General features: G+C 40.2%; 4 protein-coding genes across 7 annotated transcripts in view; 3 read left to right on the top strand and 1 right to left on the bottom strand.

Moving 5' to 3' along the window:
- Positions 1-2,280: 2,280 nt before the first annotated feature.
- Positions 2,281-3,590, bottom strand: LOC114147508 (trace amine-associated receptor 13c-like). The gene is made up of 2 exons (XM_028021962.1): positions 3,267-3,590; positions 2,281-3,079 (listed from the first exon to the last, which is right to left on the bottom strand). The coding sequence occupies exons 1-2, from the start codon at positions 3,437-3,439 to the stop codon at positions 2,281-2,283; spliced, it is 972 nt and encodes a 323-aa protein (XP_027877763.1). The 5' UTR covers positions 3,440-3,590.
- A 2,004-nt stretch (positions 3,591-5,594) lies between these two features.
- Positions 5,595-6,806, top strand: LOC114148866 (trace amine-associated receptor 3-like). The gene is made up of 2 exons (XM_028024358.1): positions 5,595-5,767; positions 5,993-6,806. Exons 1-2 carry the CDS (start codon positions 5,595-5,597, stop codon positions 6,804-6,806), a joined length of 987 nt encoding a protein of 328 aa, XP_027880159.1.
- Positions 6,807-9,975: 3,169 nt separating this feature from the next.
- LOC114147541 (trace amine-associated receptor 13c-like) lies at positions 9,976-11,087 on the top strand. The gene is made up of 2 exons (XM_028022017.1): positions 9,976-10,148; positions 10,274-11,087. The coding sequence occupies exons 1-2, from the start codon at positions 9,976-9,978 to the stop codon at positions 11,085-11,087; spliced, it is 987 nt and encodes a 328-aa protein (XP_027877818.1).
- A 3,089-nt stretch (positions 11,088-14,176) lies between these two features.
- The window catches only part of LOC114147820 (NACHT, LRR and PYD domains-containing protein 3-like), a 36,045-nt gene continuing 25,471 nt past the window's right edge, over positions 14,177-24,750 (top strand). For 2 of the 4 annotated variants that reach the window (XM_028022465.1, XM_028022467.1), the window contains exons 1-8: positions 14,177-14,274; positions 16,534-16,819; positions 18,063-19,863; positions 20,460-20,636; positions 21,163-21,339; positions 22,359-22,535; positions 22,902-23,078; positions 23,732-23,884. In XM_028022465.1, the coding sequence (XP_027878266.1) occupies positions 16,540-16,819; positions 18,063-19,863; positions 20,460-20,636; positions 21,163-21,339; positions 22,359-22,535; positions 22,902-23,078; positions 23,732-23,884 (2,942 nt within the window). In that variant the 5' untranslated portion in view covers positions 14,177-14,274; positions 16,534-16,539. Of the gene's footprint in view, positions 14,275-16,533; positions 16,820-18,062; positions 19,864-20,459; positions 20,637-21,162; positions 21,340-22,358; positions 22,536-22,901; positions 23,079-23,731; positions 24,745-24,750 lie in introns of those variants that run through there. The other 2 variants (XR_003596143.1, XM_028022466.1) reach the window with 2 other exon arrangements.

Genomic DNA, 24,750 nt, shown 5'->3' with positions numbered 1-24,750 from the left:
CCTGTGCATTAGTCAGTTGGACAACTGTAGGATACAAGATCTGCGGGACATAGCTCGTCATTTCAGTATACCATTGTCTAATGCTATGGTTAAGAAACCGCTTTATGCCACCATACTTAAAAGTTTGATAAGCAGTGACATCTTAAGTGTTCCAGAATCAATGGAGGATTCTCTCTTGAAAGTTGAGGATTCTGATGGAGATTACACAGTGGTTTCCACAGGAAAGGAGGTGTCGAGGTCACCATCCAATAATGTGACTCCTAAAGTTAGTAGGTTGGAAGAAAAAGCTATTATATTACCACAATATGATCTCTTTTTAGCAAAATCATCTGCTTGGTCAAGAATGGAGGCTCGGCTGAGGGTTCGTCTTGCTTGCCTTCAGCTGGCAAAAGGTTTCTGATTTTTGTGCATCTGAGGTTGAAAGCTATTTTGGAGCTTTTGAAAAGATTGCCTTGACATTAAACTGGCCACGAGAGACGTAGGCATTACTTGAGCAGTGTAAGGTAACAGGTAAGGCTCATGAACCCTGTGCTTCGCTTTCCATGGAGTAAGGCTTCTCTTACAAGACTCTTAAAGCTGCAGTTTTGCGGGCATATGGGTTTGTGCCAGAGGCTTATAGGGAGCGTTTTCATGTATTTAGAAAGACCATGAGTAAAACTTGTGTTGACTATGCACATGAAAAAGGGTTGTTTTTTGATCGATGGTGTGCAGCGTGTAAAATTAAAGATCAAGCTTCCCTTCGAGAACTAATCGTGCTTGAAGAGTTTAAAAACCGTATACATGAAAAGGTTGCAATTTACCTTAATGAGCAAAAAATGTGCACCTTACAGCAAACTGCTGTTCTGGCCAGTGAGTTCTCTTTGACACGCAAGTTGACTTTTAGTAAGTGTGATCCTTCTGCACATCATCGGTGCCCTCAGAAGGCTGACAGTGCACCAACTTTTTACTCTCCTCCATCTTCATCCATCTCAAAATCAGAGAGAAAGTGCTTCTTCTGTTTTAAGCCTGGACACCTGATTGCTGATTAAATTGTATTTATCCAAACAACAGGGGCTTTCAGCAAACCAGCCAAAAGGAGTGGGGCTATTTCAATCAACTTGTGCAGTCGCTTATTTCATGTTATTCCCTGAGGGAGGAACATGTGAAAACTGACCATCCAGATGAATGCTTTAAACCTTTCATATTTGATGGTATAGTATCTCTTACAGATCGACTTGAAGACCAGCAACCAATGACAGTGCTGAGAGACACCAGTAGTTCACAATCCTCAATCCTGGCCAGTGTGTTGCCTTGTGACAAAAGGTCTACTTTCGACTGAAGTAACATTGTGAAAGGGTTTGGGATGTGCCGTTTGCCTGCGCCGCTTCATCTTGTCATCATGCCAGAGAGATGGCCTAGGCACCGGAGCAGGAGAGAACTGAGTCTGTTATCCCTACGTTAGCCTCCTTTTCTGTTTGTTACGTACTTCACATGTGATTCAATACAACCTTGAGATCCGTGCTGATGTTCCTTAGAGAAATGGGTACTGATGAGGAAAAGTAATTACTTGCTGGATAAGGAATTGATGACTCTGAGCTGTCAAATTATAAAAGGGCTCTGGAGATGTTGTGGCAGATGAATGGTCTTGTGTATGGTTGATTCTGCTTCGGTAGGGGAGGTGGCATTGTTCCAAACAGTGGTTTGGATTTTATGGGAGGAGGGAGCGCTCGCTGCACTCCAAAAGGTTTCAACCTTCTCAGCAATTTATTATTATTAATATTTGGTTATTATTTTCCTGATAATCAGGTGGTGCACCAACTTGGTAACTTTGATCTAAATTACTATCTTTATTAATAATTGCCCTGAGCAATTGTTATAGTTATTCATAACCAAAACTCCACTGCAATCTAAACATGAAACTCTGTTTGCACCAAACACTGCACATTCCCATAAACACATCATTAGCATTGTAATGTATGGTGGTGGCAGCATCATGCTGTGGTGATGCTTCACTATTTATTCAGTCACTTATTTCATGTTAAGTATTTTTATTTTTTGTAAAAATTGGCTTTCACTTTTACTTGAAAGAGACATTTTGGAAAAACAAAGTTTAAAGCCTGATTTTGTTGACCATTATTATTATTATTATTATTATTTGTAAAAGCAATAAAAAGGGTAAACCATCCGAGTGGGTGAATGCTTTTTATTGGATTGGTTTTCAACACACAATGTAAATAAATGCTTTGAGGACTTTTATCATGTGGAACAAGATTTTATTTACTTACACATTTTAATATTTGTCTACATTATATTGACCTTACTGGAGCCAGGCTGGAATATCTTCAGTGTCACAATGTGTTTAATCGCTTTTCTAAACCAGGGATAAAATATGGCATATATCAAAGGGTTAAGGGAAGAATTAATGCAGAAAAGACACAGCACAGCAGCAGACGTGTTAAACGATACATCACCTCCTAGAGCAGCACAGTAAAATGGACAGAAACATATTAGAAACACAACAACTAAAATACCAAGAGTCCTGGCTGCTTTCAGCTCAGATTTTCCTACTGCTGCTGAACGCTGCAGGGACACAGCTGTAACAGAGGAGCGGATGGCTCTGGCCTGAAAAACAGCCACTACAAACACTCTGGTGTAGAGAACTACGATGACTGTAACTGAAACTGTAAAGGTTAAAATGAGATCTAAAACTGCAGCACCAAAATCAATGAAAAACAAACACTCTCCTTGACAAGAAGACTGTTTTCCACTTACGCCATCCTTCACAAACGTAATGCTGTATAAAGCTGAATAAATCCAGCACAGACTGATACACAGTCGTATTCTTGTCACAGTGATTCTCCTGTGATAATGCAGAGGGTAACATATAGCCACATAGCGGTCAACAGATATGAGAACGACATTTATAACTGAGGCACAGACTATCAGACTGACAATATGCATGTACAGTAAACACATGACATCACCAAGAAGCCAGCAAGATGTTCGTCTGCTACTTTCACCTGGAAAAACAACAAGGCCCACCATGAAATCTGATATGGCCAGAGACAGAAGCAGGAAGTTGGTGGTTTTGTGAAGCTGCCTGGGAAGGAAATTAGAATAATAAACAAAAGCACTGAACGGTGTAAATGTGACCAAGCAAAACTTGTATCAATCTATAGATTGGATGGAATATTTAATTTTAATAAATAAAATCATGACACAGTTTATGCGTCTTTGCAGTCAGGAATATCATCATCATCACACACAGGAAATAATGGCTTCCTTGCCTGAAATGGGAGACTGAAATGATAACAAGTAGATTGAGAGTCACAGAAAACACACAGCTGAAAGAGAGCAGAGACTGCAGTAACACAGCGGTGAGCCATTGAACTGTTGGTTTTCTACAGGAGGTGTTGAGGAGTTGTGGAAAGCAAAGTTCTTCATCATGAACCTCCATCATCAGAGACCATGAAAGATCAGAGCCAAGACAGCTCTGTGATTGTAACTCCTCTTTATGTCACTTTATCTCTTTCTGGCAAACAGTTCACAACAACAGCTCCTCCCTACCTACCATCCATAGCAACTTCCACTTGGCAATGTCATGTCAACAGTGTGTCTGTTGCTTCTCACTGGATCTTAAGTTCTACTGAACAATTTCGGTTCTTGTTATAATGTTTCAATTTGCGAAGACTAGAAAACTGAAAGCTTAAAAGAGATTTTAAAATCTTAATGAATACCAATATTTCTATCCAACTATGACATTATTACATATTTACATTTTCATGCAATATTTTCTTCATGACATTGAACTCATTGGCCAATGAAAACAATACATATTGTAACATATTTGACACTATGGCCCCTACATGCCTAGCCCACACTTCCAACACCACTGATGCTGTCCACCCAGTCTCCCCTCTTCCTTCTCAGAGTCCTTCATCGGCATGTGATTCTCATATTCACACCTCCTTCCATCCTGTCCTACTCAGTGACCCTCCAGTACCCTTCAGCAGGTCACCTCAAATCACCACGGCAGATGTTAGAAGACAGCTGGTGAGGCTCCAGCCTGGAAAAACTGCAGGCCCTGATGGTGTGAGCCTGAGGACGCTCAAAGCCTCTGTCAACCAGATCTGTCCTCTCATCCTTCCTCTTCACCCTCTATACAGTTGACGTCAGCTATTGCACTGAGTCCTGTCATCTGCAGAAGTAACTAACAAAACTCTGCATCCCTTTCTCAGATTCTTTGCGTGATTGTGTCAATTTTCCGAACATAGATATTCCTGACTTAATGCATAGCAATGGCACCTGAGTCGTGCACGGCAAGTCACGTGACGTAAAATCCAGCATCTCGATGCTTGGCCACCTCTCCCATATTCCACCAAATTTGTATTGAACCCCTGTTAGTGGTGGTGATGTTCTTAACAGGAAGAGAGGCCCCTAATTCATATTGTGCCTAAAACCCTGTACCACCAGAGGCCAGTCCTCCTTGATGAGCTAGAGCTGCTGCAGTGCTCATCTCTGATGGATGTAGGTGATGTTGCAGGAATAAGACTCTACATGCTTTGGACCAGGGGTCTCAAACTCCAGTCCTTGAGGGCCGCTGTCCTGCAACTTTTAGATGTGCCTCTGCTGCACCACACCTGAATAGAATAATTAGGTCATTAAGGCTCTGGAGAACTGATCTACACAAGGAGGAGGTCATTAAGTCATTTCATTCCAGTGTTTTGTACCTGTGGTACATCTAAAAACTACAGGACAGCAGCCCTTGAGGACTGGAGTTTGAGACCCCTGCTTTAGACTTTGGTTGGACAGCAAAGCTTTATTACAATACTGCAGCCTAAGTCAGCCTGACCAAATTGCGAGGAAATCTTGGGCCAATCATAGTGAAGTGCCCCTGATTGTTGAACAGCACCTCTTTTCTAGGGTCCTGGCCAGCACACACTGTCTTCAAAGTTTACATTATATCTTCCTGATATCGGCATGTTTAGGTCACGGTGGCTGTCTGTCTGCTAATGCATTGGGAGTCCATATATAAAACTTGTTTTTTGAACTCAATGTCCCTTTGAGTCCTCATGATCAGACACTACATTACCATTATAGACAAGGGTTTTCCAGCTCTCAACTGTTGAGTTTTTAATAATTGACACATTTGGTTTTGTAGGCAGAACAGAAACGTGCCCAGAAGAAAATCCTGAATGATCATGATCAACTATCACTTTATTGTTTGGTGAATTCAGAATGATACAGTGAAAGTATGAGCAACTCAAGGGACTGAGGCTGAACAGCTGTGTAGCCATAAGAAAACCACTAATCAGTGAGACTAACCCGAGAAAAGACTTTAGTTTGCAAGCAAGCATGAAGATTGGATTATGGAGCTATGTGACAACGTCATGTAGTCTGATGAGTCCATAGTGACCCTGTTTCAGAGTGATGGGTGCATCACGGTAAGGAGAAAGGCAAACAAAGAGGTGCATGCAACATGTCTAGTCTCTACTGTACCATCTGTCCAATAGAAGAAGGAAGGTTGCAAGGGGGAGGAGTGAGGAGGTAGGAGGCATAAAATCAAGAATTGTTTGGAAAAAAGCCACAGCTTGAGCTCTCCTCTGACTTCAAAGATGGACATGCAGGTTGGAGGTGACCTCTGCTTCCCACATCTCTTCAACACCTCCTGCAAGAAACCTATATCTTCTTGGACTGAAACTGTGCTCCTTCGCACCATACTGTACTTCATCTCTCTGCTCACTGTGGCGCTCAACCTGCTCGTCATCATCTCAGTCTCTCACTTCAGGCACAGATAGATTCCTTGTATCACATTTTCTGCTTTGGTTTCATTCTTTTGACAACTGTGGATTAGGACAGAAAATGGAATTTGGCTGTAATGACCAGAACTGGAGATGATAATATTTCTTATCTTATTTCTAAACCTGAAGATGTTTCATTTTAACAATTAACAAAAAAAAACAATTAAAATGTGCAGGGTGTGTTGTAACGAAGTGTTTCTGTCTCCTTGCAGGAAGCTCCACACACCCACTAACATCCTCCTCCTCTCTCTGGCTGTGTCAGATTTTCTCGTGGGGCTTCTGTTGATGCCGGGTGAAATCATGCGACACACAGCCTGTTGGTTTTTTGGCGACCTCATGTGTTCCTTGTATAACTACGTATCGTACATAGTCACCTCTGCTTCGGTTGGCGACATGGTGCTCATATCAGCGGACCGCTACGTGGCGATCTGTGACCCTCTCCATTACTCCACCACAATCACAGAGAGAAAAGTTAAAGTCTCCGTGTGTCTCTGCTGGCTCAGCTCTGTTCTGTACAGCAGTGTCATTGTGAAGTCCGACTTAACTCAGCCGGGACAACATAACTCCTGCTATGGGGAGTGTGTCCTTGTGGTTGACTATATTTTGGGAACGTTTGATCTTGTTATTACATTTATTGCTCCAGTCTCAGTCATCATTGTGCTGTACATGAGAGTGTTTGTGGTAGCCGTCTCTCAGGCCCGTGCCATGCACTCTCAGGTCACCGCTGTTTCCCTCCAGCTTTCGGTTAGTCTGACGAGGAAATCTGAGCTAAAAGCAGCCTGGACCCTGGGGGTTCTAATGGTAGTGTTCCTCATATGTTTCTGTCCATATTACTGTGTCACCCTTGCAGGTGATGACTTGCTCACTGACTCGTCTGCATCCTATGTCATATTTCTGTTTTATTTCAACTCCAGTCTGAACCCAGTGATTTATGCGTTGTTTTATCCTTGGTTCAGGAGAGCTACCAAACTCATCATCACTTTTCAGATACTGCGGCCCGGCTCCTGTGAGGCCAACATACAGTAAAGTATGACAACAGTTTCATAACTAACACAAGCTTGAAAGGAATAATTGACAACTAGACGTCGTTAGGAGTGTTTTCACATCCGTAATTGGCAGACGGCAGCTTGTTACATTTGTTTGGCTGTTACATTTCCACCTTGAGATTTGGATGTTTTTTTAACGACATTCTGGCCTTTGGAATCACCAAACAAAAATGATTAAAATTAAAGGTGTTTGACAAATGTTTAGGCTCATGTTTTCTGATCTACTAGGTCTGAAATACAAGCAGGCCAGGGCAGTATATGTCTTGCTCTTTAGGAATCTCTTTGTAATCACAGCAGACAGTACAGTACCTTGATCCCTTGATAATGTACAGTTTTAAAGGTAACAGCTGTTGCTCTAATATCCAAGTGAATGGTTATGCATTAATTCGGCTGTCACAGAGGTGGAAAGTACATATAGCTGCATTGATACACATAGCCTTAATTTGACATTTTTTGCTCCGTGATTCATCATATTTGACATCCTGAGTGGATGATAAGACATAGCACCACTGTGTGATGGCCCATTAACAAAGATAAATGTATGGTAGCAAAAACGAGGCACTTTAGACTAGATAAAGACTAGATAATTTGAAGTGAGGTTCTGTGAACTTCTTATGAGTAATAGTTCCCCTACCTTTGTCAGAACTATGCCATGTTACAGTGAATTTATTAAAGACATAAATAAATCTCTGGAGCAGTGGAAGGCTAACAGCTAATCAGACAAACTCCCCATTTTAGCTGACTCTTGAAGGTTAAAACAACTAAAATTGTGAAGGTTCTTATCTGTGGCATGCATGTCATATCACTACACTGTCACCTTCCTAAATTAATGACCTGGCTCATTTTTTCCAAAAGATGAGTTAGGCAAAACAAACAAACAAAACAAAAAAGACATGGGCCATTATTTCAGGAAGATGACAAGATGTTAGTCATCTACACTTTCACAAGAGACTGCTAAGTGTGTCACAGTTTGAACAGTGTTGCTATGAAAATAAATGGCATCGCCTGAAGCTGCCACATTGTCAGTCCAGCAGGTCAATCCTTTCAGCTGATTGCCAGCTTGTAGAATTGTTTGGTATAGTTTCCAAGCAACTGTACCTGATACTGAGTGCAGTATCAGGAACACACTGCACTCAGTAGTGCACTCAGTCTTATTACATGGATGTTAGCTTGTTGTGAAAAGTTAAAGGTTTACTCCACTTTACGGAGAAGACTGACAGCAAGGATTGAAACGGCCAACAGAATGACAACAATAGAAACATTGCTTGATGGCAAAAACCTGACAAGCTTAAGAAATGTAATTTCTGCTAACAAAGCACAGCTCACAGATATGAACATTTTCAGTTTAAGTGGTTTTATATGGCTAAAATCAGCTGACAACCTCAAAAGCTTCTTCTACAGGTTTGAAAAACAGCTAATTACACCATTTACCTCCTGACCTCCTGTCAGTACTAAAGATTAGTGAGGAAGATGTTGATAGATTCAGAAGATCATGAAAGCCCCAGGATCTGATGCTATCTTATCATTCTTCCTGGAAGCCTGCACTCTACGACAGGCCACCATCTTCACCCAGATCTTTAACATGTCTCTGGAGCTATGTGAGGTCACCTCCTACTTCAAGCCTTTCACCATCATCAAGGTCCCCACGAAACACCCCATAGCAAGATTAAATTAATTTAGACATTTCACAATGATGCCTGTGGTCATAAAATCCTTTGAGCGACTGGTGTTGAGGCAAGACAGCTCACTTCCCCTGTCCGACCTCCTGAAGTTTGCTTATTGGGTGAACATGTGAGCAGGTGATTCAGTAAACTTGGGGCTATAAATCGTGTACTCAACCAGGCAAGGTAGTACACCAGGATCCTGTTTCTGGACATCAGCTCAGTCTTCAACACCACCACCCTTTGGCATTTTTTCATTCTCCACCAGGAGCTCACCAGCTCACAGCACCGGCTCCGACCCGTCAGTGGATCACCGGCGGGGGAGCATCTTCTTTTTCTGCACAAGAATCATCAACACGGGCGCTCCCTGCTGATGTGTTCTCTCCCCACTACTCTTCTTTCTGTACACAAATGACCAAACCTCAGCAGATCAGTCAGTGAAACTCATGAAGATTGTACATGACTCCATTGCCATTGGTTTGATCGACCAGGATAGTGATGAGTCTGCTCACAGCCTGGAAATGCTGGTCCACTGGTACGGTAAGAACCGCCTGGAGCTTAACCTGTCAAGACCGGGGATGACGGTGGACTTGCACAGAACTGACTTGCACAGAACTCTCATCGTCCACAACAACAGTATTTAAAGTGAATTGCTTCCAGTTCTTAGGAGCCACCTTTTCGCAGGTGATTCTCACACACAGACTCTGTTTGGAGGAAGACCCAGTAAAGACTGGGTACAACCAGAGGCAACTCAAGAAGTACAACCTGCCGAAGGAGCTGCTGGTGATCTTCTACACTGCCATTATTCTATTAGCCTGTTCAGTGCACCACCATCACTGCGTCTTTCAGTTATTTCACAAAACAGGAAAGGCCTAAACTGCAACCAACAATTAGGTCTGCAGAGAGGATGACTTGCGGTGACCTTCTCTCTATCCCGGACTTGTACAGGTCTAGGGTCAGAATAAGGCCAGCCAGTATCACTGCAGACACCACACATTCATGATCTCTAGACTATATTCAACATCAATTTCTTCTGCAACGATTGTGCCTCCTTTGAGGTGAAAGTAAATGCTTCTTTTTAAATTGGAGTCAATACAGCTCCTGGGCTGTTATGTGCAATTACAGCTATAAAATAGCCAAGTTTCTGGTGTCCACGTATAATCCCAGACAAGGTGTACACATATACTGTAAGTGTTGCTGCTAGTGAGAAAAGAATCCTAAAAGGATAGACACAGACAGACTGAAGTGACAGGCCTTAACATCAGTGTTTGTCGTTGCACTGTTGTGGTTGCAATGGGTGTAGTACGTTGCATCTAATAGTCTAATGCATCTAATGCAAATATTAGAAAACTACTCACTAATGCTGACAACGCAAAATACAGAAAGAGAGAGAGGATGAAGGGAACAAAGGAGGAGTTACAAGCTGACATTCATCAGGTACTGTATATAATCAAACTTTGCAGCTGATTGATTTGCACACATTTAAAGATGGAAGTAGAAACTGGAGAAGAACTCTGCTTTCCAAAGTTAACCAACACTTCCTGCAGGAAGCCTGGATCGACCTGGACTGAAGCCGTGCTCCCTCAGATCATGCTGTCTTCGATTTCTTTGCTGACAGCATCTCTCAACCTGCTCGTCATCATCTCGGTCGCCCATTTCAAGTAGCGATTTAATCTTTTTTTCTTTTTTTTTTTATTGTTTGAATTATTTTTGCGGTTTGTACAAAGCTGTGCTATTGTAAAACCAGCATTTATTGATTTGATATTGATTTTCTGTCTCTCTCCAGGCAGCTTCACACACCCACTAACACCATCCTCCTCTCACTGGCTGTCTCAGACTTCCTCCTGGGTCTCCTGTTGATGCCTGCAGAAATCATCCGGAACACAGGCTGCTGGTTTCTTGGCGATCTCACTTGTTCTCTGTATAACTCTCTGTCCTTTGTCATCACCTCTGCTTCAGTCGGAGACATGGTTCTCATATCGGTTGACCGCTATGTGGCCATCTGTGACCCTCTGCGTTATCCTGCCAGAGTCACAGACAGAAGAGTCAAAGCTGTTGTCTGTCTGTGTTGGCTTTGTTCTGTTATCTATGGCTGTCTTGTGGTATTAGATGACTTAGTAAAGCCCAGTAGGCACAAATCATGCGTGGGAGACTGTCTAATTTCTGTTGACTTTATCGCAGGAACCGTTGACCTCATTGTGAGCTTCGTCGTTCCAGTTGCAGTCATCATAGTGCTGTACATGCGAGTGTTTGTGGCGGCCGTGTCTCAGGCCCGCGTCATGCGCTCTCACATCACGGCCGTCACTCTGCAGCTTTCAGTGAATATGACAAAGAAGTCTGAGCTGAAAGCAGCCAGGACTCTTGGTGTTCTCGTGGTGGTTTTTCTAATATGTTACTGTCCGTATTACTGTCTCTCCCTCGCAGGAGAGGATCTGCTCAGTGACAGGTACCCGTCATATTTGCTCTTCCTGTTTTATTTCAACTCCACTCTAAACCCTGTGATCTATGCACTGTTCTATCCCTGGTTTAGAAAAGCAGTAAAGTTTATTGTCACTTTCCAAATTTTGCTTCCTGGTTCTTGTGACTCTAATGTATTGTAAAATAGATAGAAATGACCATAATAATAATAATAATATTGTGCAAAAAAAAACCTTTGAAAGTGTGGCACATCCTGAATAAAAAGAGTTGGAATCCATTTTATCATGTATTTACAACTAGCAGCCATTGATTTCCAATGAAGTTGTTTTACTTGTTTTTGATGTTTTTGGCACCAGTAGTTTGTTTTTTTTATTTCAGAAGTATGAAGCAATAAGACAACACTCCTTTACATTTCTCAATTTTTAACTGACCTCATCCAGAAAAGGGCAGAAACATATTTAAAATAAATACTTAATACATATGCAGAAATGCTATTTTGAAAGATACATTAAAACTAGAATATTTCTGGAGAAATTTAAACTGGCCTGCCAAGGTGTGCCTGTCAGAACGCTAATGCTCAGCGTTCTGATGCTGAAGATTAGCATCGGTGCTAAAGTAAGCTACAGTGCACTCAATAGCATGTGGAGAATTACAAGCATGTTCACTAACATGGACTTACTCCATTCAACATGTTAAAATTAGTGTATAAACTAAAATTATCCAAAATGCTAATGTTAGCCTAAATGCTGTCAGTAGCATGTGGGATATCACTAGCATGTTGTCTTACTTTGACTTGCTCCATATAGTATGCTTAACATAGCTAATAAATAAAATTTAAAAAAAGCAAAAATGCTTAATTTAGGGAAAAGGCTAATATTAATAATACACTGCCTTGCATAGCAAGGCCATGCACTAGTGGGAGGCAGAGCACTGCTAACATGTTAGTGCTAATGTTGGTGCACTGCCTTGTACTGCTATCCCATTCCTCTCATTTCTCAGCTTAATATGTAGAGAGTAGACAAGTAATAATGAGGCTTTTACTTTGAAATATTCAGTTAACTTAATTTTAAAAGTCCTCACTAATCTCATGTGTAGCAGTGATTATAAAGCCCAAAGCACCTGCTGTGGAAAATATAAAGGCTTTTCTGTTGTATTATATGTGATGCTCTTATTTTGACAGTCCAACATGGTTGTCAGTTTAAAAGCATCAAGTTTCATGAATCATATGGAACTTACTTCTTTTGCTCTTTTTCCATCTTGTCTGTATTAAGTGTTCTGCCAAAGTGGCTTCTTTGGCAGATGGAAGCCACAAAAAAAGACAAAGCGACATGGAAAAGACAGAGGACAACTTTCCAACAGATGCAAAAATAGTTGACCGAATTTTTATTTTATTTTTGTATTTTGTGGTTCCTCCTTTTCTACCACAAAGATTTATTTTCCTAATGTAAAGGGAAACATTGTTTTGTTGCTGTTCCATTATTTCTAAACAAAAATGTTGACTGTTAAAATAAAGTATTTTGTAGTCATGTACAATGTTTGGTGAAATTCTATCCTAGGTCTTTTGGATCCTTTGGATCTAAGAAGCTTAAATAATAAGATTCTTAGATTACCACACCTGGCCTAGACTAAGCGAAACTGTTGTGCTTTAATACTGATTTCTGCGTCTTTGTTCAGAACAGTTTCTCCTGCTGTTTAGTGGAAGGAGGTAGTTCTCTGTTTTTTGCTCTTCTTGCCTTATTCTCAATTCACACCTTAGTCCTACACCTAACCCTATTATTACGAATGTGAAGTCTGATGCATCAATTTTATTTGACAGCTGAAAACAGATTATTTGTCATATTACATGGTCTATTCAAGCTCTGTTTTCATCTATATTACATTTTTCTTACACATATTATGGTGAAATCCAAAACTATTTTAACCTCATTTGGTAAATACAGGTCAAAATGTTAAACTTCAACTTCCAAAAGAGAAGTGTAATTGCCGAATTCGGCCACTTGATGGCAGCACAGGTTCGTCCTGGAGTAAGGAATTGATGTTGGAACAAACCCAGTCTACGTTAGAACTTTTAAAAGGTAAAAGTCATGAGATTAATAAATAATACACATGTTAAAATTATAATTAAAATGACTGCATATATTATTTTCATTTAATAACACTGCAACACATAAACAAAATAAGAATATATTTTATGCAACTACATTAAAAGGTCATCCGCAACTTTTTAAAATCAACATATATAAATAAGTGTCTTCTACCCTGTTTGCACTTTGTGGGATATGCAGGTGAGAATCTGTCAAATAGTTCAACATAGCAAGTTGAACTATTTGACTTTATTTAATAAATTCATTTTTTTTAAATCCCTAATTTTTTAGGAAAAAATTACCAAAATGTTATCAGACTGTCAGGTCGACATGAGGAATGACATCAAGCTTTTACACACATTAATACATTTATTTAAGAAAAATGCATGCTTTGTTTTAAAAGCATTCTTAACATTTTTCAAGATGTTAAATGAATTAAATTGGGTTTATTTATAAGGCATGAATTCCCAACAAATGTACTGTAAAGACACTCAACCAAAGACATAGTGTCTGGATTCAGAAATATTTAGTCAGTTTAATCACATCATGTAGATTCAAATTCAAAAACACTCATCCTGGATCTATCCAATTTACTGAACAATGCAATAAAATTTGTTTATTTCAATTGGTAAGAAGTTGTTGTTTTTTTCAATCTGAGGAAACCCAGCAGGTTACATCGAGTCACTGACTTTGCAGCAAACCCTGATACTGAGCAGCAACTATTATTATTATTATTATTAGTCTTGTTTTTATTGTATGTTGTTGGGTAGAACTACGGTGCAATGTAGATGGACAAAAATCCTCAAATGTGTTTTAAACATGAAGAATGTCGTGTTATAAGTCTTGTATCAAGATATTTTTCATGTTTTAAGTGAAATAATCTGCCAGTGCAACTAGCACTTTTTAAATCAATATTAATGAATTAGGTGCTTAGAACAAACTCCTGTATCTTTCTGAAAAGTTACTTGTAAGTTAGTTTTGTCTTATTTCGAGTGCATTCACCTGTTTGCACTAGAAACTAGATCAAGAAGTAAGGTTAGTAAGGCTTGGTGTTTTTCGAGTGCATCTCAGGTTAAATCTGAACTTGATGATCTGCATTTGTTTCCTTGTAAAGCAAAGATTATCAGAGAGGATTCCTAACATGTTTCAACACAGATGTACACACCTATTCTGTAAGAAGGGGGCGTTGGTGGGTCAGGTATAATAAGATAAGTAGAAACCGGTTTATTTGGCTCAGACTCCATTTGTGAGCAGAGCAGAAGGAGAACCAAAAATCTAGACCAGGGTGAGTGTTTACTGCACATTCTTCTTGTTTACCTCCTGTCTTGAGAGGGTTTCTTCTCTTTGAACTTTTTGGACCGCAGTGAACATCTTAAAACTCAATTTTTGTAGTTTAGTCAAACTGAAATTATGCATTCATTGTGAGAAGGAGGGGAGGGGCTTCAAGTGAGTCAGGCATGATAAGATAAGGAGAAACAGATTATTTATTTGGCTTCACTGGCTTTTAAAAAGAAATCCCTATTAAATACTTATATTAGCATAACATGATAGGATTTTTTTAAACACTCAGCCTTGGCAAAAACTAGGCTCTTGGCCTGATTTTCAAGTCGTGCTATGTAAAAGTACTCACCATTTGAACATCAATCATATTTAGTCACCTCCCAGTTTTATTTTTGTGAATCAAAGTATTGCATAATTGGGAAGTGAAAGGAAACTGAGGTATGGTGTTGTGATTTGCGACCAAAATATTCAGCAACCTTCATTTCAGCCTGGGCTGCACAGTTTTTGAAAGCTCGTAAAGTTGCAGTCAAACATGGACCTTGTTTATCAGTGAGAAAAAATATTTCTGGAGCCAGAAACTCATTTTGAGAGTAATTTAACTTAGAGTTTCTAGAAAGAGTTTGCTGAACCTTTTTTCAGAACAGATATTATTTTCCGGACTGTAAATTAGTAATGTCTGCCTTAGTCAATTGTTCTGAAAATGATAATTAGCAGGAAGGAATCTCAATATGTCCAACTACTCAGTGTAACCAGAGAACCATACTGTGAAAAAAAATGTCTCTAATTTACAGTAAAATACCAGCAGCTGTGGTTGCCAGAATCTTACTGTATAAAAACTGTAAAATTCTGTAAATTTCTGGCAACCACAGCTAGAAATAAAAATAAATATATATAAAATAAATATAATTTATTTTACCGTAAATTATACAAATAGTTTTTACATTGCTCAGATTGGATGCTTCACTTGTAGTTGCAAATCAACTATCATCTCTGTACAGTAGGTATAGAGGAAAGAAACATTTGGTGCTCACATCAATTCTCTTATTGATGACTTCAATAAGACAACTTCAGAGACAGAGACAGTTTGTTTCAGTTCTTCATGAAGGTTTTGTTGTTCTACTGATGATGAACCAAGAAATATTTCAGACTTTAGCATGTCTCAGCCTCTCATAATGTAAATTCCTGTCCATCTGTGATTCTCCAGCAGTTTAAGGAGGAATTTTATTTCCCAGTTATAGATTTGTCCCACCTGTATATTAGGGTTTGAACGACTTCATGTAGATGTAATTACCAAAGGTGGGAACTCGAGTCACATGACTTATACTCAAGTCAGATTCCAGTCATTAATAGTAAGACTTTAGACTTGACTTAGAGAAAAAAATCAGAGACTTGGACTTGAATTTGACTTTTACACCAAGAACACCAAAAAAAAAACCTGGAGGAAAAAACGAGAGATGAAAAAAACGTTCAAAGCAGATATGCTCCCGTAAGTAATTTCTTTTGGGTACATCAATGATGAAGTATCCAACAAAAGACATACAAAACCTGCCAGAAGAGGATCTCAGATAGAGATGCAACAATTTCCAACTTTGTTCGACATTTCAGTGCTGAAACCTGTTGTCAGTTTCTATGGCAACGAGTCTGCCTGTAGCGTAGCCAACACAGAGTGTGAGAAAAAAAGAATGGTACGCGGTATTTTCTTTTGCTATGAGATAGCTTACTTTAGCTAATTTCGTATTATTAGCAAGTGCTCTCCGGACTATGTTGATGACATGATCCAGCTTATTATTTACATTTAACATATAATTGCAACATTGTTTTAAAAAAAAGCCTTGAAAGGACTTGAAAATCCAAGTTTTAGACTTGGGACTTGACTCAACTTTTGCCTGTCTTGACCTGAGACTTGACTTGACTGTCTTTACTTGACAGACAGAGACTTGACTTGAGACTTGAGGATAAAGACTTGAGACTTACACAACACTGACTTGGTCACACCTCTGGTAGTTATGGACAGACATCAAGCAGCTAGGAATGCAAGAGCAGCTGCTCAGACTTCAATGGACTGTAAATTCATGTGCTCTGACATGTCTATGGTGATGTCTACACACAATTTCATAGTATGTAAATTTTTTATGCAAGTTTCAGAATGTCTCCCTACAGCAAACTTCAGTGTGAAAGCTGTACACTTTCGAAGGAGTGTACAGCTCCTTCTTCTTCTGATTAGAAGAAAAACCAAGAGATTTTCTTCTGATTTATGTTGTAGGTCGAGATGTGTGAGGAGGAAAAACTTGCTGGCATCCTGGATGATATAGCTGATCATGAATTTGATAACTTCAAATGGCACCTAAAGAGAGAGATCTGGAATGGCATAGATCCCATCAAAACCTCCAAGCTGGAGAGGGCGGAGAGGCTCGACATCGTGGACCTAATGGTGCAGAAATACCAGGTTGCTGGAGCTATAACAGTTACAATGATTATTATGGAGAAGATCAAAAGAAATGACCTGGTGAAGAAGCTCAGTGAACCAAGTCCTGAAGCTCCAGTTGAAGGTCAGTAACAGACAGGAGAACTTCATATCCTTCTGAGCCCCAAAACTCAGAAGGAGTTTTGGGATTCTGGATTTCAGATGCTTGGACCAGAGGTGCATTAGACAAGAAACCTTTCACCCTCAGCAAAGACTGGTTCAGGATCTTTAGACCACATGATGCCCAGAATCATCAGAAGACATAATCTGGGCACGATTTATTCACTGGTAATCAGCCTAGTGAAGCTGTTGATCTTGATGCACGAGAAAACTCAGGGTTTTAAGAAAATGGCTGCTTATCAATTAAGTGTTAGTTGATCAGTTAGATCAGTCAACTTTTGATGAACTCATTAGTCAATAGCTTATATCCTAAAAGTCTGAGTCAACATAAAGGCAGAGCAGAACAATGCTACCTGTGCTCAGACCTGTTGAGTTGGAAAACTGTGTTTGTTGATGTGAGGCAGACCACAGACTCGCTTCTTTGTGAATTTAATGAGGTCGTACAAGGGCTCTTTTTAGTTTATCTCACAGCACATGTTAAAATGCTCACACTATCCTCAAATAAAGCATTGATTAGTAAGTGTATAAAGGCATGTTCCATAGATAAAAGAAATATTGCATTCACTTCACTGGCAAGGCAGGGATGAAATCTGTGGGTTGAATCTTTAGACAACAACCTTCTGTAGACATAACGTCATGTCTGCTTGAAAAAAAAACCAATCTTTTGGATGAATGATTTTACTTATCTGATTCTGGGAATTCATTTCACTCCAAAGAACTTCCATTCCACATTCACCATTATTCCCCTTTCTTTGGGCCTTCATCTTAGTCTTTCTGCCGGGTTTGTCCTGCCTATTAAGCAAACATAATTTGGGGAAATGGTGACAGACTTTAGTTAGAAAAAGAACATGTAGAGCTCTATGGTCTGACACACCTAGTTGTGGGTCAAAATCTATGAAAAGTCTTTTCTGCAGATGGGCATGAAAGGAACAAGGCGACCTCTTGTGTAAAATGGGTTGGAATGCTCAGCACAATTCATGTATGGGAGTCCATTTATTAATAGGCAAAGTTGCACAATTTTCTCTCTTTATGTTTTTCTTTTTCATGTCTGCCATTTTCAGTCTCAGGTTTTGTCTGAATTAAATTCTCCTCATGGTCTGTAGTTGCAATGACCCCCTCGATTAAATAACTTGACATAAAAACAATACATTTATGTGAGTCTTAATTTGCTGAAGTGTTTCCTCTTGTATCTTTGCTTCATTGTTCAGATTTTGCTGATCGGTGTCAACATGACCACAAAGAATATCTGAAGAAGACATTGCAATGTCTCCGTGAAGGCATTGCAGAAGCTGGAAAAAAAACCTTTCTAAATGATATCTACACAGAGCTCTACATCTTGGATGGAGGAATTGGACAGGTTAATAATGAACATGAAGTCAGACAGATTGAAACAGCAACCAGCAAACCAGGCAAAACAATACAACTAAAAGACATCTTTAAACCCCAACCTGAAACAAACGAATCAATTAAAACAGTGATGACAAAGGGAGTAGCCGGCATTGGGAAAACAGTCTTAACACAGAAGTTCACTCTGGACTGGGCTGCAGACCAAACCAGCCAGAACATCCAGTTCATATTTCCATTCACTTTCAGAGAACTGAACACAATGAAAGAGAAAAGGTTCAGCTTGGTGGAACTAATTCATAAATTCTTTATTAAAACCAGAGATGTCTGCTGCTTTGAGCAGTTCCAGGTTCTGTTTATCTTTGATGGTCTGGATGAGAGTCGACTTCCTCTGGACTTCTACAACAAAGAGATCCTGACTGATGCTACAGAGCCTACCTCAGTGGACGTTCTGCTGATAAACCTCATTAGGGGAAAACTGCTTCCCTCTGCTCTCCTCTGGATAACCACACGACCTGCAGCAGCCAATCAGATCCCTCCTGAGTTTACTGACATGGTCATAGAGGTCAAGGGATTCACCGACTCACAGAAGGAGGAGTACTTCAGGAAGAAATTCAGAGATGATGAGGAGAAGGCCAACAGGATCATATCACACATAACAGCATCCCGAAGCCTTCACATTATGTGCCACATCCCAGTCTTCTGCTGGATCACTGCTGATGTACTGGAGGATGAGTTGAAGAACAAAGAAGGAGGAGAGCTGCCCATGACCCTTACTGAGATGTACATCAAGTTCTTGGTAGTTCAGATCAAAATCAAGAAGAAAAAGTATGATGGAGGAGCAGAACAAGGTCCAGACATCAGTAAGATGGTTCAGTCTCTGGGAAAACTGGCTTTGGACCAGCTGCTAAATGGAAACCTCATCTTCTATAAATCAGACCTCCAAGACTGTGGCGTAGAGATGAAAGATGTTTCTTTCTCAGGAGTGTTCACTGAGATCTTTAAAGAGGAGACGGGGATAGGCGAAACCTCTGTCTACTCCTTTGTTCATCTGAGCCTCCAGGAGTTTCTGGCTGCAGTCTACATGCTCCACAGTTTCACCACAAGGAATACAGAGGCAATGATGATGTTCCTGGAAGAAGATGACCACTCATCTTTGTATTACTTCTTCACGTTTTTCATGAACCTGTCCAAGAAAACAGACCATGGCTACTCACTGGATGAGTTCCTGAAGAAAGTCATGGAGAAATCCCTCAGCAGTGAAAATGGCCACCTGGACCTGTTTGTTCGCTTCCTTCATGGCCTCTCTGTGGAGTCCAACCAAAGACTCTTAAGAGGCCTGATGGGTCAGACAGAGAACAGTCCAGAAACAATCCACAGAATCACCGACAATCTGAAGAAGATGAACACTGATGATATCTCTCCTGATAGAAGCATCAACATCTTTTACTGTTTGATGGAGATGAATGACCTCTCATTTTGTAAGGAGATTCAACAGCTCCTGGAGTCAGGGAAGAAACTCTCAGAGGTCCAATGCTCAGCTCTTGCCTACATGCTGCAGATGTCAGAGGAGGTTCTTGATGAGTTGGACCCAGAGAAGTACAACACAACAGCAGGTGGACGACAGAGACTGGTTCCAGCTGTGACAAATTGCAGGAAAGCTGTGTAAGTCCAGATGTCTTCATGGTCTGAATGCTGATTTGGCCTAGCTGTCCTCCTGTTTTTTCTTCATTCTTCAAGAGATTGCTTCTAGACGGTTTTTGGCCTTTAACATCTTCCTTCACCCTTTGGACTATTTCAACTATTCAAATATCTAAATGTTCTGCTCATCCAGGACAGCACTGTTCCAGCGTTTGGTATTTAGAGATTTTTTTTATAATTTTAAAAAATATCCCACTTTTATCAGTTCTTATATTGAAATTAATAGAAAGTGCAGAGAACTCTAGAAAAACCTCTTTTTTATATGAAAGACCCAATCATCCAGAGACACGTTTTAAACTTCTAACACCTCTTCACTCATTGGGCTGTTACCACATGATTCACCTTTTAGGATCTTTAGCTGTTATTATAAAATCTCTGTTTAGGTTTTATGGAAACTTGGACCATTATGACTTAAGCAACTATTTCTTCTAACACCCAACCCTTTGTTTCTTTGAGGCAATGGACAGACCACTACAGATGCATATTATCATATTTTATTCTGTGTTTATAACAGATTGTGTGATTGTAATTACAATTTACTATTTCTTCTCTAATCACAGACTTGGTGGCTGTTGGCTCTCAGAGACTGAATGTGAAGTTGTGGCCTCAGCTCTGCAGTCCAAACCCTGCCATTTGACTGAACTGGAAATAAGTCAGTTCTGCAAACTGAAAGACTCTGGAATGAAGCATCTGTGTGCGATCCTGGAGACTTCAGTCAGCATAGTGAAGAGTTTGAGGTTTGTATTCTCTATTTACCCAATAAAATCAGTCATTGATATTTTAATATTTATTGTAAATAATAATTTTAATCTGATGTATTTTCTTTTAAAACAAACTCTTGTCAGAATATTATTTCTAAAATGCCTTACCTCATAAATGAATTCTTTTCCTTATTTCTGACTTTCAGACTGAACATTATTTTTCAATTCTTCTCACTTTAAAATGCTTTTGACTGCTGAACAAAAATGAGGAAAATAACTCAATGTCTTCCAACACTTAATGTCATCAAGTAACCTGTGTGTAATGTGTGCAATATGTTGGATTTAAAGACTAATGCTTAGGTACATTAGCGTTAGGAGGGACATATGGAAAGGTTAAAGTTTTCATCCAATCCATGGAAAACAGGGATGAAGCTAAGACAGAGCACCTATAATTTTTACATGCAGTGAATTTATTTAATTTCTAAATTTTTGTTGTTTATTGTTCATAATTCAGTTTTAGCCTTCATCCTGTTGGCTCAACTAACATGTTTTCTTTGTTCAGGTTGGAGAGCTGCTGTTTGTCAGAGACCAGCTGGTCTTCTCTGTTCTCAGCGCTGAAGTCCAACCCCTCCCATCTGACAGAACTGAACCTGAGTGGCAACCAAGACCTGAAAGATTCTGGAGTGAAGGAGCTCTGTGGTTTCCTACATACGCCTCTCTGCAAAATACAAAAACTGAGGTCAGAAACCATGTTTTAGTTTGGAGATGATGTTTCTGATGTCAAATTTGTGTTGCCACTTAACTTTATCTTTGTCTACTTTCACCAATGGACAAATGTTGTTTTCTTGACCATTTTTGTAATTATCCCCTTGGCGAGTTACTGGAAAAGGCTCTGGAAGCTATTGGTTGCTAGTTAGTGATGTGCTGGAGACCTCTGGTGTGACATTGAGGAAGACTTCTGTGAATAATTCAGGAGGAGTTGCATCAGGTGGAGAATCTATTGGCTTTAAATGTCTGACTACCTCCTGCAGAGATGATAGTCACACGTTCAAAGCTGTCAAAGATGACAAAGCAGGGCACCACGACTTATCTGGAACTCGGTGGAGGTGACTCTCTCAATAAAATGCTTCAAAAAGTTTCACCTGCAGCAGGCCAGGGTTCAGTCCAGTCTGTGTGTGGCATTAAGAACAAATAAAACCCAAAGATCATTTGACCCATCACATCAGAGACATGTTTTCTTTTGACGTCCTTAACAGTTTTTAGTAATGACGCCAGCAATCCTTTAATATTTGAACTGACACCTATGATCGGTCTGGCAGACCCAGTGTTATCATCTAACCAGTTCCCAAATTGGGTTCTAGGACGTCTGATGTTTAATGGACCCACACAATGCAGAACCGTTTTACTGGTGGAACAAAGCCATAATCTCAGATCCGCAATATCATTACGCACCAGTCCTGTGGGATGGCCTGGGACTGATTAAAACCACGTGAAAACTGACCAGCAGGGGAAGAGTTGAAGACAGGACAGAGCTGACCAGCAGGTTGCTATAGAAACTTAGTCCAGATATTGTTGTCTTACACACAACCCACTCTGACACCAGTCAGCCCATTCTCCTCTGACATCAGTTCATCATGTTTCTGTGATTTCTACAATCAGTGAATTTATTTCATTTCTACATTTTTATTAATAGGTTTATATTTCAGTTTTAACCTGCAATTTACTGACTTCAGCTCACATGTTTTAACCTATTTTCAGATTGCAAGACTGCTGCTTGACCGAGGTCAGTTGTGCTTCTCTGGTCTCAGCTCTGAAGTCCAACCCCTCCCATCTGACAGAACTGAACCTGAGCCTCAACTATGGCCTGAAAGATGCCGGAGTGAAGGAGCTTTGTGGTTTTCTTCAGACTCCTTTCTGCAAAATACAGATATTGAGGTCAGAAGCCATATTTTGAGTTTAGCGCTGATATTTCTGATGTGAAACTTGCTTTGCCACAAAGCTATAGGCATATGGAAGATATTTTTGTGATCCATACTGAGGGCCTCCATGGAAAAGTTTGTTTCTTCTTCTCTGGCTTGACCCAGTTAAAGTTTCTTTCTTTTTAATGAAGCACAAGCAGTTCATCTTCCCAACACCATATTCAACCAATCAGAGCACTAATTTCACAGGCATTAACCACGTCTGCAGAGAGAAGGTCAAAGGTCAGATTGGATAAGAAAAAAACAACTATCGGATATTTCTTTGTTCATATTTAACCTGCATCCTGTTGATTTCAGCTCACATGTTTTATTCTTTACTCAGATTGAGCAGCTGCAGTTTGTCAGAGATCAGCTGTGCTTCTCTGGCCTCAGCTCTGAAGTCCAACCCGACCCATCTGACAGAACTGAACCTAAACTACAACAAACATCTCAAAGATGCTGGAGTCCAAGAGCTCTGTGGTTTCCTACAGAGTCCTGACTGCAAAATACAAAAACTCAGGTACAAGCTTATTTCCGTTTATATTTTGGTGAATTTTTCGGTATAGTTAATTTGAAAAAGAAAGGTCATATCTTCTGCTCTGATAAATATTTGTCCTGAATTTCTTTGTGGAGTTGGAGCTAATGTTTAACTCAGTCCCTCTGTGTTACTGAGTTTGACCCCTGATCTAAGGTCACAACAGGACAGCGTTCAGACGCTCAGTGTGTATAAAAAAAAAACTCTCGTGTGAAGCAGGTCAGAGGTCATTCAACCCAGTTTAGAAAAAAGAATTTCAGGTTCTGAAATGTAACAGGAACAAACATATAATCACTGATTTATTCTTTAACACTTTAACACAGTTTTACGTGAAATGTTCTCCATGACTCCATGTTTTTGTGGCTGTGCAAAAATTAAGATTTATCTGCATTAATCTACATTTGTTCACATTTCCTCCGAAATTCCTCCAAATTTGTTTATTTTCTGGGAACATTGAATAATTTGGCTGCAGGAGCTGAGTTTGTATTGACACAGCATTTTAAGACTTGAAGTAAGCAGGTCTTTGTGAAAGCAGCAGCATGATGTCATTAATATTAAGTAGCGATCTTTAACTGGTTCTGTTGGATTGTCTTAACCTTCATCTGGTTGGCTTCCGCTTTCGTCTTGTGTTTATTCAGTTTGGTGAACTGCAAGCTGTCAGAGATCAGCTGCGCTTCTCTGGCCTCGGCTCTGAAGTCCAACCCCTCCCATCTGAAACGACTGGACTTGCTTTCGAACAAACTGAAGAGGTCAGATGTTCAGCAGCTGAAGGATCTCGTAAAGACCGTAAGGTCAGTAGACGGTTGTGACCGAGTCCGGCTACGGTCAGCAGTACTGAACTAAACCCAGTTCAAAGCATCAAAGCAAAGCTCTAGTGTTTCCAGTAAAGCTGGAGCTTCAGGAGAATATCAACAAGCTTCCTGATTGGACACACGGGCAACGAGATAGAATCTTGTTGTGTTCCTGTTTCCAGGGATTCAAGCTTGATTCCAGCTGCCAGTTTTTCAGTACGTCTTGAGACGGTGCTCTTAATTGTTCAACCTGTGGCAGCATCTTAGATCTGATCTAAAACTGTTTGTTCTCGGAGTTCAAAAGAAAAGGAAAAAAACTGATCAGCTTCATCTTTGTCACTGCTCTGAGATCAGTCTAACTGCAGCCTGGAAATCACTGGCTCTTATTTCACAGTCATTACATTTAGTCACCAGGTGGTCTTTCTGCTGAAGTCCACTCCTCACAGCTGGACATTTGTCCTTCTGTCCTTAGTTTCATCCAGATGTGTTCAGGGACAGCCTCCATGTTTATTAGTCGGCTGATGTTTCAATGACTTGATGAGGTGTTCGCCAGAAGCAGATAGTTTGTGTGTTTTGAATGGAGCAGCAGGAAATCTGTCACCAAAGTGTTTGTGAAGCAACGAAGCTACGTGAACCTCAGCGGTTTATTTCCTCTGTTTACTTGAATGGAGCCTTCCGAGGATACTAAGTGTGTGTGCGTGTGTGTGAGCTTGGAGTTCATCGTGTTCACTCCAGCATGATAGGATGAGAGCTGGAGGTCAGATGTCCCTCCTGCTCTTTCCAATGGATGTGCTGCATCAGTGACTGTCAGCCGAGGCTGGCAGCGCTCACTGATCTCCTCTGTCGCTCCTCTCTTCTCTCTGCAG

The sequence above is a fragment of the Xiphophorus couchianus genome, chromosome 7 (genome assembly GCF_001444195.1).
Source record: "Xiphophorus couchianus chromosome 7, X_couchianus-1.0, whole genome shotgun sequence".
NCBI classification, from domain to species: Eukaryota; Metazoa; Chordata; class Actinopteri; order Cyprinodontiformes; family Poeciliidae; genus Xiphophorus; species Xiphophorus couchianus.
Note: the sequence above shows the minus strand (reverse complement) of the source record. Positions and strands in the feature narration are given on the sequence as shown.